Genomic DNA, 21,415 nt, shown 5'->3' on the forward strand with positions numbered 1-21,415 from the left:
TGTTGTCCACTGAAACTGGTCAGTGATAATAAATGAACTACAGACTCCTTGACATTTCACCCTAAGTTTTAGTTCTTATTTAGGCCTGTTTACTTTTTCATTGTTTTTTAGCCATTTTATAATGCTTGTTTTTATTAATCCTTTGCATATCTTAATAAAAGATGAATTATACTGGACAGAATAAATCTAGTCTGTTTTCCTCTCAAATACATTTTGCATTTCTTTATTAGGCTGAATAATGAACCTAGAGACGACCAGCTGTTGCTTATGTTAAAACAAACTCATTTTGCTTCCTATCAGATTACTTGAATTTTTTATTTGGATTTGCATAGAAGCATTGACATCTGCTTTGCATGTACTGAAACCCTTTAGTGACTTCATCCTCATGAGCTTTTTGTCTTGTGTGAAGGCTTTAAACAAAGGCTTTGACTGAATTTCAGATTTTATTCAATGCGATGTTCTGCTTCCATGTGGGATGTGCCAGCATAGCAATTACAGCTCTTCTGTGTTTCAAGGAAAAGTGTGCAGTCTTTTAATAATATTTATTTGAGTGGTAAAACAGACACCAGGAGATTTATTTAATAGCTCAGCAGGAAGGTACAGATTTCCTGGACTTCAAGAGAGGTGCTGTTTGAAATGGGCATCTTGTCAGAATTGGGAAATACCGAGAAGTTGCTTATTAATATTGAAATCTACAACTACAATCTAGGATATGCAGCAGCACATGGTGAAACCACAGCCAGCTAAATCATGCTGCAAAACCAGGTTGTTAATGTGTATATCCTGAAATATTTTTTTCTTTCCAAGTGAAAATGAAATCAGTTTTAGTTTTTTAAAAAGCTATTCTAGTGTTTTCTGCTCTCCTGGCATGTCTAGCATATTGATGGGATTGGTCTGATTGGGAGAAAAGATGCTTTTTTCAAAAAACTGCTAAACATAATAAGCTTCTCTCTCCAGGTCCCTGCTGACCTGGAGATTATACCAAATGTGTATTTTCCTTTACTGTTTTATCACATTACAACTCACTACCTTTCAATATTGTTCTTGTTTTTCTCAACAGGAGCATGAGAAAAGGTGCTGGAGCGTTGACTTTAACTTGATGGACCCTAAGCTATTGGCTTCAGGCTCTGATGATGCCAAAGGTATTTTTTTATTTCAATCTCAGTGCAGAAGACTTAGGCTCTATGTGTTCTGTTGGAAGAACAAAAAAGTGCTATTTCAAGTAGCTGATTCCTCAGCTGCCTTCAGTATTGTAATTGCTGTGGTGATGTGGCAAGATATTACTGAGCTGTTTGGATCTTAGAGAAGGAAAGGCTTTATTTGGATTAAGAGCTCTTGCTTCACTTTTTTTTGTATAATGTACTCTCACCTAACATTCTCCTGAACTCCAAACAAACCAAAATGTGTTTTAACACTGTTAAACTTGTTGAGTTAAAGCCTTAGGGCCTTTCAAAAGAGCAGCATGTATTTATATTTCAAAAATGAGGCTGTCAGTAAAACAGCAGCAGTTAAGAAATGCCTGCTGCTCTTTTATACCTGTAGCTCTGCATGTTAAAGACTGTTTCTTGGAACTTAAAGGAGTTGGGTGGTGGACTGAGGAGTGATGGGAGCAGCTCCCAGCCTTCCACACTCCAGAGTCCATTTGACAAAGCACTTTTGGAGAGCTCTTATGCCAAGCTATTTACCACATGGTGGTAAAAATATGTTCCTCTACTAAAAAGATACAGGAAGCTCCTAAAGAAGAGGACAGCACTGAGCAAGATGTAGTATTCTTCATCACTAATGAATGAGAGTTTTATCTGTAATGTGTTTACAGTATCAAATCAGAGTTATTTAACAGCAAGAGCTTTTAAGTTCCTTTCCTAATCAATGGGGATCACTCCTCCCAGATGGGCTGATAGAGCTCTGGACAGAGCTCTTCATGATTTGCTTTGAAATGATAAATTAATTTTTTGTAAGTGCTAAACTTGGTAAGTTGCTCCCCCTCTTCCAAAAAAGCTTTTAAATGCTGTTCCAAAAGAAACTAATGTTCATCAATTCCATTTGGCAATCACAGAATTGTTTGGGTTGGAAGAAACCTTAAAGTTCATTTTTTTTCCAGCCCCTGCCATGGGCAGGGACACATTCCCCTATCCCAGGTTGCTCCAAGCCCTGTCCAGCCTGGCCTTGGACACTTCCAGGGATGAGGCAGACACAGCTTCTCTGGGCACCCTGTGCCCTGGCTTCCCCTCCCTCACAGGGAAGAATTACTTCCCAATATCCAATATCCCATGTGCCTTCTGGCAGTATGAAGCCATTCCACTTGTCCTGTCACTACAGTTCCCAAAGCTGATAATTCCATTTACAAAACCTGAATGATTATTTTAGATTTAAGGTGGGTTTAAAATGTTTTCAATAAATTTCCCCTTCCTTCTCTGGTGGAAGACAGGTGTGTTTTCTACGTGCTTAAATGCTGCAGGAGTGAATATTCACCTTGTAAATTAACAGGCTCTTCATCAGTGCTCCCCACTCTAGCCATGCATATAAAAAGCTGATCTGCCAGGTAGATCTGCATTTATTAGCATGTTAACGAGGTGTCCAGTTTTGCAAAACCCAGCTGCAAGCAGAGCTTCTGTCTTCAGTTTAACAGTTCACTTCTTCAGTAATTGTCTCTAAAAGTGTGCTGTTTACTTAGAAATTATTGTAATAAAGCCTGCAGATACACATAACCCACATTTCAATTCACAAAGGTCTTTTGAAGGTGTATTGGGGTTTTGGTGGATAAAACTGGGCTGGAACATTTTATCCTTTATTTTTACCATGACTTGCCTGTGATTTGCATAGATAAAGAGCCCTTCAGAGACAAATGGAGTCTTAGCACAGATTTTAGAAGTTTTTGAGGTACAAAGCAAGAGCAGAAAAATGTCCACATTAATGTTGTAGTATCCATCTTCCATCTGGGTGATCACAATTAAAGGATTAAATGTGAGGGAACAGTAACACTCATGACAAGTGTCTTAATTCAAACCTGCCTAACTTAAAATTTTGTCCTTCTGCTTATGTTCATAACTGTTTGATCGAGTTCTGGTCAGTTTTAATACACAGTAATGCATGTCTGGCCAGGTAGAATGTCTGTAGGAAAGATCCTTTATCTACTCTTTCTGTCCTCTTTTATTTCTCTGCTTCTTTGAGACCACACTGGGCTTTCCAGAGCTAATCTCATCATTCTTCCCCACAAAGCACAAGTATCACGTTTTCCTGTCAAGTGATCAGGACAAGCTAGCAAAAACAGGACAGCTTTGCCAGTTCTTTCCTCTTGCCCGTGTATCTGCCTGTCTCTCCTTGGTCTTTTCAAGTCAGAAGCTAATTCTGAAAGTTAGGCATGTGTTGGAGAAGGTACTTACAAATGAAAAATCCTGTGCTTTTTCAGCTCTCTGCCAGGGCTCAGGCACTGCAAAGGGGATGCTAACAGCTTGCTATTAGGCAGAAAATTATTCTCCTATAATTAGAAGCAGCATCCTTGGGCCCCAGGTTCTTGCATTGTCCATCTTGTTAGGTGAAGATTATCCAGAATATGTTTATCTGAGGAAGATCTTCCTACTTTCATAGCAGATAATGACAGCATGAAAGCATTATTGTACTTAGAATAACTACTGTGTGTAGAAACCCTTCACTTTTATCTACAGTTGTTATGCTCTCTCCTTTTCTATGGGCAAAGGTACTTGTGTATGTCTGTAGGGACCCAAAGATACACTCTTAACTAGACAGCAGTGAGCAAAATTGGTGTTTGCTTGTTCTACAAGCAGCTTGGGGAGTAGGCACTCTTAATTTAAATTCTTTTATGCACATAATAATGGCAGGAGCTGTGATACTCATGTAAGTAGGAAAGGGTGAATTTCTGCTCTTGGAGAAGAAAAGATCAACTTTGTGAAGGCAGAATGATGCCATCAAAGTACCAGGACAGGCCTGGAGCTAATATACTTAGCTAATGACTTACAGCTGTCTGTTCCACATTGGGGGTGTAGTTTTATGGCCATAGTAAAGTTAACAGATGAGAGAGAGTGAAATATTCTGTGATGCTCTGTTGGGTAGAATTTGTTTTTATTGGGATAGAGCTTTTTGGGGGGTGATCAAATGTTTCTCTGCTCTGGCTTTGTTTTTGAAGCTCTCTGAAACTCAAGAAGATAGAAGGACCACTGATAAATTCAACTGAAGGAAGACTCCTGGTTTTACATCTGTAGTTCCCTCATTATTCCTGGCTCAAAATTGAGAGGTAGGATAGAACAGGAGCACCTGAGAGCTCTGAGTTTGTAGCAATAGTTACTTTTTATTGTCTCATGGCAAGGAGGAGTGCAGGCATCTGTCTCATTGCATCTAAGGAAAGTAATTTCTGTGTTGCATTGGTAAATGAGACCTTGGTACTAGTCCTGTAGATATGGTTTTTTTATAGTGCCCCTTAATTCAGCAAGGCAACACAGATACACAGAGTAAAAAAAAAAAGAAAAGCCTTCTACAGAGGAGAAATGGCCTGAGAACTGCAGCTGAGTCTGCTCCTCCAACTTCCTCAGAATTGTTTGTGACTTCATTGATATTTCATTCCTTCAGCTTCTGTTGACTTGAGGTGTAAGTATTTATTGTTCTCAAAATATCAAGTTGAGCCTTCAGTTTGGTCATTTTTCTGGCTAAAAAGTTCAGTAATTTTCTGGAGATTTGTGGGGATGTTAGATTCATTTGGTGGGAGTGCCTTGGAAAGGTCAAGGTGATGCTGATAGTTACTGACAATAAAATCTGGGTCTTATGCAAGCACCCTGCAGTCACTGCCTACTGACAGTCATCAGTTTCCACCACCTTCCTGACCCCTGCACAAGGCAGTGGATCCAAAATTCTGCCTAGCAAGACAATTCAACAGCTTTCTCCTTTCTTAGGGATTCTGCTAATCTCTGCAAATGAATTTTCTGGTAGCAAGATCCTATTCCTGGCTTAGAGCTCTTCCAGAGTAGCAGCAGGCTCTTTGTCACATGAGCAGATAAGAATTCACAAGTGATGGGCTGGATGAAACATCCTCACTCTGTGTACCAGCTGTGAACATCAACACCTTCAGCTATTGTAGTACAGGCTTCTGCCTCTTTTAGTCAGTGTTTAGACACAGAACTGATGCATGGAAAATTAATTTATAAACTTACACATTTGTTGTAAAGCTCCAACTAAAAAACATCTTGAAAAGATCTAAACATTTTAAACTGAAAAAAACTGTTCTGGAGGCATCTTTTTAATACTTTTTTTTTAATACTTTGGTTAGGGTATATATAGGGTTAGGTTTTTGGCCACATAAAGATGTCTCTCAGCAGCTGCAGAATGAGAGGAAATATGCTTTGAGAACATGTGTTTCAGAAATAGTCAATCTCAGATGGTTGCTTGTCTCATCAACACAATTCTAGATGTTACCAAGACATCTGTGTTGTATAATTACTGCCTCGACCTCAGCAAAACCGATGAAAGCTACAGCAAATAAACTCTACCCTTATGAATTATGCTTTATTAACCTGTCAGTTCTTTTTAAAAAATAATGGGCAGTTCTAGGTAAAACTTGACATGTTTCATTATGTGTTGTTATATGTTCCATCTATCCTTTTTATGGTACTGACTAAGATGTAATTGGAGCCCGACATATCTCACAGCAGTTAGATCACAGAAATTGCAGGCTCTAATCTGCGCCTGTCACTTGTAGCGAATATTATGATGACTTTGAGCACATGGGTTGTCTCTTCACCAGATTAAATGGCTCAGCTTATGACCTGCAAGCTTGAATGAAAAAAGGAGCCAAGTTGAAACCGAGCCCTCAATTAGCTTTTTGCTACAAAGCTGGGACCAGATGGCCATTTGTTTGCTTGGGGGGGGGTCAAGGAGAGACTTAGCTGCTTTGTATGCAGGTTTAAATAACTGGGTGGAAAGCTTAAAAAGAAACTGTATTGTTTTAATACTAGATTTCAGCAGAGTATTGCTCTGAACTTGGCATCATGTACCCACCTCACACTCCTCAAGTTGGTATTGTCTGCTGATACTGTCCTCTCATGAAGATGTTTTGTTTGTTTCTTATTTCATCCATGAACTTGATGGCCTTTGCTGCCACAAGAACTTAGACTACTCATCTCCTGGTGTTTGTTCATTTAAGCAAAATGTGAATATTTTCTTGTTTTGAAGAATTCTTCCCTGGTCCTGTTCCCCTCTGCCCCCAAGTCAAGAACATGTTGGAGAAGCTTTGTCATCCAATCTTGCCTGGGAGAAGAGAGCTTCTTAAGCCATGCTTGCAAAGCTTTTGTTTCATTTTAAAATGTAGCCAGGTGTTTAGGGCAAATATTATAGTTCTGATCAATGAGAATGGATTTATTTCTGAAAACCAACCTCAGGCTGGGTGCTGTTTTCATTGAATTTTACATAATGCTTCTGGGAAAATAGATTATTCCACTGGGGTTTGTATTTCTGCTGGTGTCTGTGTGTGCTGCTTTCTGATGGTTCCAGGCAGCTGCCAGATATCCTCAGAGTGCTGTGTTTGCAATGATTCCTTGGTGTGCTCTGAGCAGTGCTGTTTCCTCCACCCTTGTACAGTCAGAAATAGCCCAATCTTGTTGCTTTCATTACTTGCCAAACTATTAAAAAGCGCAGTAGAACCAACCTGCCAGTGTTCCTCCTTTGCCTTCTGAAACATGGATACTCCACATGGAAACCTTGCTTCTTCCTCAAAGTGCCTGGGAACAGCTGACCAAGAGGTGACACAGAGGACCCCTCAGAGGGTGGGGGACACACCATGAGACTGCTGATCTCTCATGTACTCCATGATCACAGTGGGTTGCAGGTTTCCTGTTGTTTTGCCATTTTTGCTCACTTCTCCTCCTAAGTGCTCATTCAGTAAGGCTGGAGGACCTGTTGGCCACAGATCTGAACAAGCCTGGGCAGCTCAAGGGGAACTTTTGAGGGGATTAACCCTTCATGTAGCAGCTGCATGTTCAACATTGGTTCCAGCTTGCTCTGCTTCCAGCCTCAGACTGTGATACTCAAGTACAGCTTGATCCACTCACCAACCAAAGAGGGAGGGGAGAATGTTTAAGTCTTTTCTGCCTTGTAGGCACCAATGGGGCTTGATGCCAATCTGCTGCTCCTTCAGCTGGGCTAGAGGCAGTGTGTTGTTTAGCTTTTAATAATAAGATTAACTATGTGAGGAGCACCTGGCACTCTTGATCTTAAGGTTAAATGGTGCTTGAACTGGCAGGTGGGGAAGGCTGTATTTTGAATAGTCCTGGTGTTTTTTGTTGGTCATTCTCTGAAGCACTGGAGTGCTTGGGGAAGAGCTCCTTCTAGCACGTAGTTTAATCAGTGTCATGTGGTACTCTCATAGAACAGTAAAGTTCTTGTACGAAGGGATTATTGCATCATAGGAAGCCTGCATACTGATTTCTCTCCTGTCTGTGCCAGTTTCTTAAGAATAAAACAAGTTGTTCTCCCTCACTGTGCATACAATTAGGTACATTTATTCTGTGCAAAGCAATTTTGCTGTGGAGCTTGGAGTTCTTGCATCCCAGCACAGCAACAAGGAACAAAAAAGGATGTAAGCCTTCCTGTCCTTGGTTGTATGAATCTGCACTGAGGTAACCTTAAGCACTGAGATTATAGCATGTGGTTAGTCACCTGCTCTGATGGTCTCAGGTGTGCAGGATGGACACTTTTGGCATCTCCTGTGTGTACAGAGGTGAGCAGGATATTTACAATGTGGACTTGAGAATATTCTCAAACTTAGCAACCACCAGTGCAAACTGACCCTTTAGGCTCACTAACATCTTAGCAACTGAGGCTTTCCAGAATCCTATTCATGAAATTACTACATTTTAGGCCTTTCAGATGAAGTTTGTGTTTTTGTTATTTTTTGTTTATTCATGTCTCTTTCCCTTTCTCTAGTGAAACTGTGGTCTACCAACTTGGACAACTCAGTCGCAAGCATTGAGGCCAAGGCTAACGTGTGTTGTGTCAAATTCAGCCCATCTTCTAGGTATCACCTAGCTTTTGGCTGTGCAGGTAGGTAAAAGGGATTTTGGGGCAAAGGGATATTGTTTCTTCCTTCCTTTATTCCTTATCCCCCCACCCAAAGATGTGAGGTGGGCTGCTGTGCCCAAGACTGAAGTGTCTTTGGAGTTAAAATGTCTGAGTAAAACTTCTCAAGTGCCACATTGATGTATCAATGTCATCCCCAGCCTGACTTTTTACTGTGGATGCCTCTATCAGAGATAAGGCAGGAAAAGAAGTCGCCCAGTGTTGCAGTAGCCAGAAATTAGCTGAGACATAGACTTCTTGTTTATCACAGCATAAAAAGGGTCCTGATTTTATTCCTCTCCACAATTCAAAATCTGACTCCAGCTATTCACTGACTCTGGCTACAGCAAGCTCCCACTGTAGGTTTCCCTTGCTGTCTCTGACTGCAGGCTTTTACCTAGGTGGACTATGACTGCAGGTTCCAACAGTCAGCTCTAACTGCAGACCCAGACTGACCTCACAGCAGTGACTCTCTCTCCCGGTTTGCCCAGTCCTTCTGGATCATTCCTTCAGTATCCTCTTCCTCAAGATCCTCCCATGACCAGCCAACCCACCCCTTCTATCACTCTTATCTTTATTGGATATATGCCTCAGCAGGGGCGAGGCTGTTTTGGGTAATTAACGCATCTGTGACTGATTAGGGGTGAGGTCGGCTGTAATCCCTCCTCCTACAGCTCAGTGTTTATTGGGATCACTAAGGCAACCAGGCAGAGCTTGCTGTGGGACTCTCAATGTGTTAACATGATGAGAGCTGCTCTTTCTGATTTATAATATTGTTCTATAAATACTACAAAGCCGTACTGGGAATTTGAACTGGTTTTACCTGAAGCATGCTGTAAAGCTGTGGCTGTGCATGCTCCCGTAGCTCCAGCTACAATCCCTGTGTGTGGGCTCATGTTTTCCTAAGCTGGCCAAAGATGGCTGTTAACATTTTTATTTTTTTGAAGTAGTCAGTGGGGAAGGCACGATGAGCTTTTTTATTCACTTAGATTAAATGGTTCTTGGTGATAACACAAAGATCTGAGAGCAGAGCAGGTGTCTTTAGGGAGGAAGCTGTATTGTGCTGTGCATACAGTAACTAAGACTCAGAGGTGCCTATAAACATTTAACTGACACAGCATTTTCTTTCTCCTTGGGGAGTTTTAATGCACTTGTAACTAGTTGTCCTGACAACATTTGTTCTCTCTGGACTCTAAGAGATAGGTTGATCATTCTTGCAACCACTGGTCTGCTGTTTCTTTCAGGTGTTCTCATTTCCAGATTGGTTCTACTTTGGTTGTAACTCTTAGGAGGCAAAAAATAAACTTGCATTTTGAATACAAAAATGGATTCAAGCTGGAGTGTAAAATATTGACTTGCTTGACAGGTATCTCTCTGAAGTTTAGTGAATTACATGTAAAAATAGTTGAATGACAATACCTACTAGCAGCATTTGAATGAGTGGGACTATGTGGGAAAAGCTCTAGGGAAAGATGAGAGCACTAGCTCCAAATGGATCAGCCACTGATTAAAATATACCTGTAAAAGCACCATGAAACAGAGTTCTTGATAAATAGATAACTGGGATTCCTTGCCACCTGAAAGACAGGGGAGGGATAAGGCACAGATAAATCGAGGAAGGCTTTTGGAGATGGAGGGCATGTGGGGTATAGGAGCAGGTGGGAGTGTTGCTACCTCCACACCCAAATCCAACAAATTGAGTTTGTCTTCAGCAAGTGTGTAGTGAAAGAAGCATTAGGAAGCCCTAAAAGTTTCATAGAGGTTTTAAAGGACTGCATGTGTGTTTCTATGATTTAGAGGATGCTGAGGGATAAAATGGTATTTGTACTGAAGGAAGTGTTTACATCTGCTTGATGTTTGGTAATTGAATCTCTAAATAAAAATTAAAATGGATATTTGATTGATACTATGATTGCTGAAACAATTACATGGGGTAATTGAACTGATGGAAATTATTTCCCACAACGGAATTTTAATTAATCTTTCAGTCATAAATACATGTGGGGAAAATGGCATATTAAAAGAAATACTGGAATCTTGAAAGACATTATTTCTGATCTCCTAAAAATAATCAGAGGAAAGAAATGAGTGTCTGCTTTCATAGTCCATATAGTACAAGTCATGTTTAGTGTGTTATGATGGACACAAAGGTTTTTCTTCTCTATCAGCTTCAGCTAGTCTTGCTTAATAATTTCATTTTGTGGAAAAAAGGAATGTGACTTTTGCATAGCATGAGTTGTCTCATAGGCTGTAAAATTAATAAAGGAAGAGTCAAAGCTGACTTTTTGAGTACTACTAAAAAAAAAGAAAAGCAGGGAACTGGGCACACTGACTTGACCACTCCTGTTTGCCCCCAGTAGGAATAAAAATGAGCAGTCCACAGGACTGAACACTAATTCAGTGACCAGTGTAGTGGGCAATTTTAGAAAGCTGTCTTAGCCCTGCCTTGGCTTGCTCACATGCTAAGAGGATTTTCACATTTTGAAAACTGTTTCAATTACTTACTTAGTGATTTATTCAAGGATAGAAGAGCCAAGACTTCTGAGCATTTCATGCCCCATGCAGTCTTGTATTGTATTTGAACAGAAGTGCTGTTTCTGTATATGCTCCTATTTTATCTGCTGATTTGATGGAGCTTGATGCTATATATGTGTCTGTATTTTTGTGTTTATATATGTATATAGCTATAGTTTAAGACTTGATGAGGTAAGCAATTCATAAAATGGTTAGGGAGGAAGTATTGGTACTTAATATTTGAGACTATAAAAGGCAGTAAAATGTAAAAGATATAAAGGAATAAATATAAATAGATATAAAAGAAGTAAATTGATTTACTATACTATTAATTACATACACATTTCAGTTCCTTTCTCTGTATGCAGAATAGCTGAAAGCCAGCATAACTTGTTAAAGCAATGTAATTTTCACTGGAAGTCTAAATTTTTTCAGGGTTAACATTTTTATTTTCTTTTAAGGTTCTCTCTTAACCATCCACAAAGCTAGAGCAGCTTTTCATAAGGTCCTGTTCTTTCACACCTTGCTTAAGATAAGCTCTTCTCTGCCCTTGATAAATGCATTGTGTCCACTTGCATCCATCTGTTCAGAATGCCCCCTTGAAATGGATTTTCCTAATCAGGTGCTCCAGCTGGATCAGCATCTCTGTGCTGGTTCCTCCCTTGCCTTCACCACAGAAATAGGATGATCTTAAGGTCCTTTCCACCCTGTCCCCATCTTACACTTCTCTTCACTTGTTAGTAATATTTTGGCTGCTGGCCCACACAGCCCATGATGCAGAGGTGAAAGGTTTGAGAGGTACCTTTCTGCCTTCTCCAGTTTTAAAACCACCTTTTACAGAAAAGTTGTAAGGAAGATACCAAAGTCCCTTAGAGATCTACCAACACATGGCATGAATTGCACCAGCTGAGGCAGCACAGGGTTCACAGCCTGACTTTGCTTCTCATCTGAAGCTTCAGGCCTCTGTAGCAATCTTGAACCAGAGATGAGGGTTTAATAAAAGCATTTCCACCTGCACCCAGTTTACATGCTGCATTGCCAAATAAAAGGAGGGAACTGAAGGACTGTAGGGGTGGATTCTGAAGCAAAGTAAGGCTGTGAACCCTGTGGCACAGTGAGAGAAATGGGGGGATTCTGTCACAGGATTTGCTGTGATGCTTTGATTTAAATTTAACCACCTTTAAAAGTGTTCTTAGACTGTGTGTCTCCATGAGGAACACTTTTCTTTAGTGGAGAGCACTGAGGTGGCTTCAGGAAACCAAGCTTTAGGTGCCACTATAAAAGCAAATCCCACTATTAGCATCTAATATGGATGATGTATATGTTTCTTTTCTGGACTCTTCACTCTGAAGCTTTTACATGACCAAAAAAAATTATCTTGGGTAGCTTAGAACAAATGAGCAATAAACTAGAAATAGAGCCTACAGAAGAGAGAAGTGGATATTGGTTTGAAAAGTAATTCACTTAAAATCAGGGACTTCAGGTGAGAGCAAAGCTGGTATGTCTGGCTGTAGCCTGATAAAATCTGTTGAAGTGGAGAGGGCACATAAAGAAGAAAAGACCCCTTTTGTCTGTTTCTTTAATAAAATACTCTATTTGCATGCTTACTGAGTTGAAACATTGTCCAGTATAAACTGTAATCACTGCCAAATACAAAATCAGGTCATTCTGTGGTCTTTTCCTCTTTTTAAAAACAGATAGGGTTTTATTCTGAAATTAGCTATATAAATCATGGCTGAAGTTATTATTGTTCTGCCTCAGCAATAGCACTGATGTCCTTAACCCATATATTTTCTAGCAGTGCTGTTTCCCTGCTTTAAAAAGAAAACTAAGGGCTGAAAATGCATCATGCACTTTGCAGCTGGAATGTCCAAGTTGTGCAGTCTGGGTGAGATCAGACTGTCTGCTAACTCCTGTGAGCTCAGTGTAGCTGTTGATAGTAGGAATGTTTTATTCCCAGCGTGCTGTAATAGTGTCGGCAGCTACCACTTTTTTGTTTCCCATATATTATGGAGAGATTTTGTAAGAATTCAGACATCTGAAGTTTCTACGACATTAGGTGCATCATCTCCTCAAATGCTGTATTTTTCCCCTGTAGGACCCACAAATCTAGCAGGTTGGATTGAGGGCTGAGAGAGGTTTTTCAGGGCTGCAGAGATGCAGGACAGAGACTGTCTCCTCTCCAGGAGCTTCACAAAAGAAGTGCAAGCAGCAGAGAAATACATATGGACAAGGGATAGCAACACAACAGCTCCAACATGGTCAGAACTTAAGGTTTTGCTGCATTAGTTTTAGCTTTGGTTGGTCTCTAAAACAGCTTTGCTATGTTGTCACAAACTCGTGGCAGTGTGGGTTCAGATGAAGTGGCCACAGCAGGGAAAAAGTGGGGTGGTGCTGATTGATGCTGATTTACTGCTTACAGCAAGGGAGTTTGAGACTACCTGCATTGGAGATGCCATACTCCCTCCTAAACATCCCAGGCTCTGCTTTTCCATCTCTTCCTTCACACTACCAATTGAATGGCCAATACTGAATTGGTTTTTTCTGCATCAGGTTATTCCCTGATCCATTGAGCACCAGTGCTATCCCCAGACAGGCTTTTGGCAGCATCTATCAATGCCAGTATTTACTAACAAGGGGCAAACCCTCATTAAACATGAGATCTGCTCTTAATGCCTCCCTTACCAGCTCTCCCTTATTCCCCTCCCCACTTTCTGCTTTTCCTTCCAAGGTGATTTTGCCCTTCCTCACCATGTTTTCCATGCTGTGTAAAGATGTTTCTTATCCACCATCTTTAGCATTACCCAGTGGTGTTGTATTCTGTTTTTGGATGGTGTTCCCTTTCTTTCCTCATTGAATGGTCACAAAACTAATTTGATACTGTGGATCAGTATCAGCATTATGAAGGACTCCTGTTGTTGTGTCAACAGCTTTGTTTTCATTTACAGCTGTTTACATATCCCTTAAGGTCTCTGCATCACCCTGATGCACTTACAGTTCAGGGTCAAAAGTGGCTTTTTTATCATTGTCATTCCACTTTTCTGATATATCTGGTGTCCAAGTGGGGCCACTTTGGGGACTATCCTGGCTAGTGAAATATTGATTTTTCTGCTGCAGTAACGGGAGCAGTGATTTCTCTTTTCCAAACATCTCCCTATAGAGTTAGCCTTGCACTCTGTCTCAGGTCTGGGTGACTTACCTGGCTTGTCACTCAACTCAGAAGAATGATGGGATATTAATGGCCAAGAAGGTAGTGTGCCTTTTTGGAAGAGAATTAATGTTTTCCAGCTGAGAGCAAGGTCTTACCTTAATAGATTCTCATGGGTGAGGAGTGTTTTCTATTGAAAGCCTGCAGTGACTCAGGATCTATTTGTGTGAATATATGACATGTTTAGGGTGGAGTTAGGCAGCTTCCTTGAGCTTGAGCTACGAGATTACCTTCAGCGTATGAATTGAGCCCGGTGTTTAAAGGCACAGACAAAGGTTAGGCATTTCTTTCAAACCTGTGGAAAAACTTCACAGCAGTGAGTGCTTAGAATTCAGCCTTGATGAAAGCAAACTGGCATGCAGCAGTTCAGCCCATTACTTGGACAGGACTTTACCTGCAGTGTGTCTTTTCATTTTGTGGATAGTTAATAACTTTCCTCTAGTCCATAATCTCTGAAGCTGTTGGCAGGGGAAGTAGGGGACAAGGTCTGTGTTTTGGAAGTGCACATTTGTCACCTTTAATTCAAAATCATTGCAGAATTCACTGCAAAGGCTTCGTTAGTTTTACACTGAAAAGCATTTACAGCACTTGAGTCAGTTGGGGTTGTTTGAAGGAATCTGTAATTTTGGCCAGTATGGCTGTGATCATACTTCTGTCCCAAAGTACTTACTCAGGTGGAAACACTGAGCTTAGTGGGATTTTGTAGGTGAGGACACATCTTTGAAAATTTGACTTCTATGTTATCCCTCTTCATGGATGCTGGGATGTAAATGAAGGTGAAATAGCAAACCAAGCCTTCTGCAGTCCTGGTGAAGACAATCTTTCTGGCTCTGGTACGTGGATCACATCCTACTTTTGCTCGGGACTGACAGTGAGAAGAACTGCAGCTATACCCTCTTATTTGAACTTAATGTCTTTGTAGTTAAGCTGATTTTTCTGTTCCTGCACATCAGAGATGCTGCCAGAACTGCCAGGCAATGTCTTCCTGCCACTGCTTCCTAGGAAATCACAAAGGGACATGAAACCTCTCATCAGTGTGCAGGATGTGTTGCATGTGCAATTTTCACATAAGCTTTAAGAGTTTAAGAGCTGATAGAACTTTTTTACTTGCACAGAAGAAATGGTATCTGACTTGTCTTGGATAAAGAATTTGCAGTGAATAGTGAGTAACAATATAGAGACCTACCGGGAGTTTCCAGACTTTATCCCAGAGGTCATCACACTTCAGTATCAAGTGAGTGAATAAAATGAACTTCAAAAGCTCCATTTGAGTCTCTAGAGAGAAGGATAAATCTGTCATTAGCAGAAATGAGCGTGCTAATTGTTTGCTTAAATATTCTTTTCCTGAACATTTTGTCTTACAACTGGCATAGAAGTCATTTAGTCAATGTGACGAAATTCAAATTTAAATTGAAATGAGCCTTGAAATTCCAGAACAGATAGGCAACTCCAACATTCATCTTTTTCTCAGAATGCCAAATTGCTCTTGCTGCTATCTGTTGCTGTATCCCTTAAGAGTTTAATGCTTTCTGACCTCGGCAGTTTCCAAAGCTGCAGTTTTTCTTGTAGCTCTAAGGAATTGCTCTTTGGAACGACATCTGCTGTAATGGCTTCCTGTTCAGACTGGTGCATAGATTAACTTTTCCAGACTTTTATTTGGCTACTGTGCTTCCATACTAACTGGTGAAGATTGTCAAGTTGCAGAGGAAAATCTGTAACCTGTGAGTGCACTGTGGGCTCTCATCTCAAAGGCATCTTTTCATAGTGTCTGAGCATTTAATTTAAGAGCAGAGTTCTGAATGTTTGGGCAAGGCTCCTATTAGCCATTTATATCTCAAGAAGATGACAGAAAGCGAGACTGTAGATGCATGTGCAAATCTGGCTGTTCTTCATGTGACTTACTTCATTGGCTAGTTCAGGGTATGTTGCTTTTTTTCTACTTTGGATACCTTGTTTATCATCATATGCTTTCTTGTGCTTGTTTCCCTGTATACATTATCCACCCTACCTTTGGTATAGACCTTCTTATCTGAAACTTGGATTTTAGCAGACACTGTATTTAATATCCTTCCTCTCTTCCAGTGGAGTCTGCTGTGAGGTCAGTTTAGGTAATGAATTAGATCATCATCCCCAGAACCTAGTTAAGAAGGCTAGTATCTCCTCAGGCTAGTGAAGCAAAATGTAGTTCTGGACTAAAATCAGGTTTGACTGATAATTTGGCAAATTCAGGTTGTCAGGAGCCTGCACTTCCCTTTCCTTAGAGTCACTTTGACTGCTCTGAAGCTTGTTTGGTTCTCTTTCTATGATGTCTGCTAATACAACAGAAACCTGAATGCTGTTGCTTCATAAATGCACTCTTAAAATCTTAGGGAGGATGTTCCTGTTTACATCCATCTTTCGTAATGGCTCAAGCCCTTGTCTACATGATCTTGACCTCTTGGAGTGTATGGTTGCAGGGAATCTGGCTGTGCTGCCCTTTCCCTCCATCACAGCTCCATGACTTGTGCAGCTTTGATTCTTTCAAGAACCACAGCTGACATGGCTTTAGCATTAGGAAGAGTGTTTGTTGTGTGCAGTATGTATCTTGAATTGAGAGAGACATGTTCAGCAAATGACAGTGGTTTTTGACTTTGATAGATGTCCCCAGCACTCCTTGTACAAATAAGTCTCCTGTTGCTTATGTAAGAAGTTTCATCTCTTCCAAGGTCTACTCCCTTTAAACAGCGTGGATTGAAGCACCTTTTACCATAAAATTACTGTTCTTCACATGTTCTAGGTGTCATAAAATTTATTTTGGACACCAGTTTACAGTCACTAGTGCATGTAGAGTTATGCATGTTACGTAGTCAATGAGAAAAGCTGTGTTAGGAGCGTAATTGAATGTTGCATCTGAACAGTGCATAATTATTTTTTCCTCTTTCACATGTAAAGAATGTATTCTTTCCAAAGCTGCAGGTTATTACTGCTGTTCTCTTCATTAGTTTTGTAGCATTAGTAAATCTTGCTTGTGTGTACTGAATATTTTGTTTCTCCAACAGTCTGAGAGACAACCCTTGAATTGTGCAAAAGCCATCTATCCCTTAGTCCTGTGAGAAATTGCTATAGCTCTTTAAAACCATAAAGGTCAAAGTTTCAAAAGAGTTCTAGAGAAATCTGTTTTGCTTCCCCCTTGCATCAGAGCCCTTTTCTCAACTGATTAATATCTAATGTTTTATGTCTCCTCCTTCTCTCCTTAATGCAAGACAAGTTATTTAGGGTGAAGGTTTTATGGGCTGCTGTATCAAAAGCTTTAGACAAGTCAGTAACAAAATGTCCCGGGTGTGTAAAGCCCGTTATCCATAACCTGGCAAATGTCATCTGTAACTTTGAGCTATAGGGAATCTGTGGAATACAAAGGTTAAAAACCCAGTTGGCAGTTCCCATCAAGGCTGCTGTTCTCTTTATCTGTTCAGCAGAGGGAGATATAGATCTTTAGAGGAATGCTAGTGTTGGTATATATTTTTTAAAAAATAGTACAGTTGGTGTGAGTAAGAGATGCAAATCCCTGGCTGAAGCAGGGTATAGTGCTTCCTGCAGAGCTCTGTCAAAATATTTCAAGTGCTGACCTGAAACCCTGTGCTGGCACATCCCTGAGCCTTTCTTTTGTAGAAGGAAAAATAGAAGGGTCTTATTGTGATGTTGGTTTTGCCAGAGATTAAACTGAGGCTAGCAGACAGTCAGTCTAACCTCAGCTCTTTATTTCAGTTTTCATGGAGTGGCTCTTTCTCATGGTGCTTATTTTATCATCCAGTTTGCTAAACAGAACGCTGTTGATCATTTTCCTTTTTCTCAGAGCTGTTTGTTTGTTTATTTAAATGAAAACTTGGGCTGGATTTGTGTTGAATTCCCTAAATACAATTTTTTTTGAGGGTGGATTTCCATTTGGATTCCTTAAATCTAATTTTTGGAGGCTGTTGCCCATCATCTGTATTGCACTGTAGGAAAATGAGATTAAGTCGTCATCTCCAAATACCCATGTGCCTTCCTCTGCTTTAGAAACTTCCTTTCATCTCCTCACTAACATCATGGGCTCTGTGGCTTCATCACTTTTAAGGGTTTAGTTGCTTGGGTTTTTTTATGATTTTGCCACCAGCAACATGAATCATCCAGACCTTGCTTAATCTTGTACAGTCTTTAGAGCACAGGGGGGAGGTTTTCACCTGCAGGGAAAATATGTATTGAATGCTTTTCTCAAGTTCAGTCCCTTTTTGAGTGGCCATTGAATGTTTGACACCTATGAAGAAGGGGTATGCAGGACCTCCCCAGGAGTCTGGTACCACTTGTCTAGACAGAACTCTGAGAGCAAATATAAATGAAGTACTGCATCCCAAATCATCTTGGACACACACCTGAAATATAAAATAAGGGCATTGTTACAGTTTGCTGCTGTGGACCAGAGCGTTGCTTCTAGAAGAGATTGCTGAGATTTCCCCAGGGCTGCAGAAAATGGTTATTCAAAGAAAAACTGTTCCTTCACTGCAAAGGAAACTCCAGGTAAAAAGAAGAGGAAAAAGCAAATGCATCAAATGAATAATTTTGTCTTAGCTCTGGAAACAGAGCACTTGCAGTTTCTGCTGGAAGAAAAAATGTGTGACTACAAAGCCATATCCAGCAAACATTTTAATATGCCTGTGATAATGGCTGTTGGGGTAATTTTTTTTGCTTTATTGGGCCTTTTTTGGAAGGGAAGGTACAAACATGAAAAATAAAAAATTCCAGGTAGCTTTACCTGTGCTGCAGTGTTCTGCAGGGAGGTGTTGGGGTGACATGGGTTGATTTCTGCTGTCTGCTCCTCATATGATTTCCCATGCTGCAAGAGAGAAACAGCACACTGCATTCTTCAGCAAGATGCTCCAGACAGTTTCATCTGCAAAGGTGCTTTGCTTTAGGCTGTATCAAACCCATTTTTAATCTCTTGCCTTTATAGTAAGGGAAATGGTTTGTACAGAGGGCACTGATGTCAACTTACTGTTGTTGACACTCTAATTCCTTCTTCAGAAAATTCTTGTGCTAATTTTTAGTGCAGGGCTTTGTTCCTGTGAATTCAAGTCCACTTTTTTTCTGTCTCTGATGCATTGTCATCTCTTTTCTTTTCCTGAAGCATTCTATTTCTTTTATGTAGTAGAAACTATCAGACTGTCTTCCCTCACAGAAGTGGTTTGTGATAGGCCAAACCCTGTGCTGCTCATATCCCATTCCAGTATTACTCTCTCGAGTGAAATAAATCTCTTTCTAGTGTTTTGTTGGCTGGAAGGCTTCTTCACCATTCTTTGTCAATGCCACCCTGCATTTCTGTTGCTGAAATAAAGATCCTTTTTGTCCTCCCCACTGTCTCTTCTGCCCTGGAAGAGATTTTTTTGAGGGAGGTGTCATTCCATGAAGTTTCATTTGTCTTGTTGAGCTGAATTATTCCCAAAGATGGAATGTTCAGCTGTCCTATGTCCCCAGCCTTCTCTCCAGAGCAAGACTCACATATGGATATTCAAACTCCAGCCTGCCTTTCTGCTGGAGGGAAGATTAAATCTCCACCCTAAACTTTCTGAACAAAGCCACCTCAATCACATTAAGATCTGCAAGTACTGTTGTTTGGTATTACAGGCTTGGCAGCAGTTAAAATTGAGCTGTCTTTTTCACTAGTAAGAAAAAAAAGTGAATTAAAGGAGAGCTAAGGTTGTATGACAGTGCTTCATGCCACCCCCCATCCTATGGGTGTAGATAGACAAAACCCGAAATATCTGAGAAGTCAGAAACTTCTGCAGCAAAACACAGCCTGAATATTATTGCTGTAATGCTGAGAGGTGGGCTAATGTCTTGCCTTTCTTATGTCAAAAGCAAATAGCTTAAGCAAGTTTATATTAAAAAAAAAAAACCTCTCCCTAATCCTCTGACATCCTCAGCACTTTTGAGACAGCTGAGGGAAGTGTTTATAGAATTGTCTTTGGAAATGCTTGGAGCATGACTGAGTAGGACTCTTGAACACAATTATTTAACTTGGAAATTTAATCCAACTTTGCAGTTGTCCCATCCTTGACTAGGCACTTGGACTGTCTGGATTTCAGAGTTCATTTCCAATCTGCAGTATTCCATGACTTTCAGGGCCCTTAAGCAAAAATGGGTTTCTAACAGATATTGTATTTTATATAGGATTACGTTTCATTTGGCCTTCCTCATAATTAAATTCTAAGTTGTCTTTCAACCAGCCTTTGATACCATTGCCTCGGCAGGGAGGGTCCATTTCCTGCTGCACAGGTATGTAGAGGATCCACTGGAGAGCTTCCACTCTTTTTATTAATGACTTTTTAGTTAGTCTGTAAGTAATTCTGGAGCTAGGTAAATGGCTTTTGTAGATTTCCTCTGTAATTTCAGGAAATGTGTTTTCAAGCATTCAATTTTCAAGGTTTGGGTTCTGGTGGCAGCTGTCTGTCTTTTCTCAGGTGTTGTTTCCCAGGCCCTTGTTCAGGTTTCTCTCAGGACCAAGGTACCCCAATGTGCTGTGTCATGTTCAGTGTACTGGATGGAAGTACAGTGATTTATTTTTAAATCAGGATGTTTTTCCTTTTTATCTCCTTCCTTCTTCTCCTCCCTAACAGAAGATAAGCTTTTCCTAGTGAAAACTGAGGTTTCATGTGAATCTCCTGATCCTGTTTCCATTTTTAGTCCAGCCAAAGACTTCACCTTTGTGGATGCAAGCTTCCTTTTTTATAGCAAGAAATCACACTGAGCTTGGCCAGAAAAGACACTTTTGGTTAACCCATCTAAAGTTCTGTTGTTCTACCTCTTGTTTATCTACATGCAGCAAATATTCATCAAGATGGCTTATGCCCTCTTTCATGACATACCACGTAGGGAAATAAAAGCGGATACTCTTTCCTTTTAGCCAGAGACACTCAAAGCAAGCTTTGATTTGAACCACTGTACTCTGGACACTTGAAGGCACAGGGATACAGTTATATTTTCCTGCTAAACAAGTTGCCTAGCTACAATTCTCAGAGCCCTGAAAACTGAGTGATCTTGCTTACACTCGGTGTACAGAGAAGATAGTAAAAGGAAGGATCAATTTGTGTAGGTAGATGGTTAAATATATATAATTGGATTTCAGCTGACCCTTTCAGTGTTTGAGTCACAGAGGCTTCTTCCAGGATCTCTGAAATCACTTTTTTTAACCAATGAAAATAAAACTGAAATGAAATGTTACAAAGTCATGTCTCTCCTCTTTCATTCTGATGAAAAGCGTTTTGTGGGCTTGTTTTATATCCTTTTATTTTGCTGTTCTTTTGGTTTCCCCAGGATAATCTAATTGATGGCAAGCAGAGGTACCTTGCACCAAATTTGCTCTGACTCAGTTTGTCTTGTTAAACAAGTCATTGAAATACACCCCCTCACACTATAAACGTCTCTTAATGTTACTGCTGATGTACAGAGTTTCACTGGTGAGAACAAGCCAGCCTTGATCCAAGCTTGAAGTTCACATGGAGGAAAACAGATAAATGAAGAAGCTGGGGCAATCATGAGCTGAGGACATGAGTTACTAGACCTAAAAAATGAGACCATCATGGTCAGAGAAGAACAAGAGCACATTAAAGATTACACCCC

At 40.4% G+C, this 21,415-nt stretch overlaps 1 protein-coding gene across 5 annotated transcripts in view; it reads left to right on the forward strand.

The window, feature by feature from the left end:
* Positions 1-21,415, forward strand: part of COP1 (COP1 E3 ubiquitin ligase) — a 124,054-nt gene that overhangs the window by 61,067 nt on the left and 41,572 nt on the right. For all 5 annotated transcript variants that reach the window (XM_033516271.1, XM_015635745.3, XM_033516272.1 and 2 more), the window contains exons 14-15: positions 1,061-1,142; positions 7,930-8,046. In XM_033516271.1, coding sequence (XP_033372162.1) covers positions 1,061-1,142; positions 7,930-8,046 — 199 coding nt within the window. The remainder of the gene's footprint in view (positions 1-1,060; positions 1,143-7,929; positions 8,047-21,415) is intronic.

The sequence above is a fragment of the Parus major genome, chromosome 8, assembly GCF_001522545.3.
Source record: "Parus major isolate Abel chromosome 8, Parus_major1.1, whole genome shotgun sequence".
NCBI lineage: Eukaryota > Metazoa > Chordata > Aves > Passeriformes > Paridae > Parus > Parus major.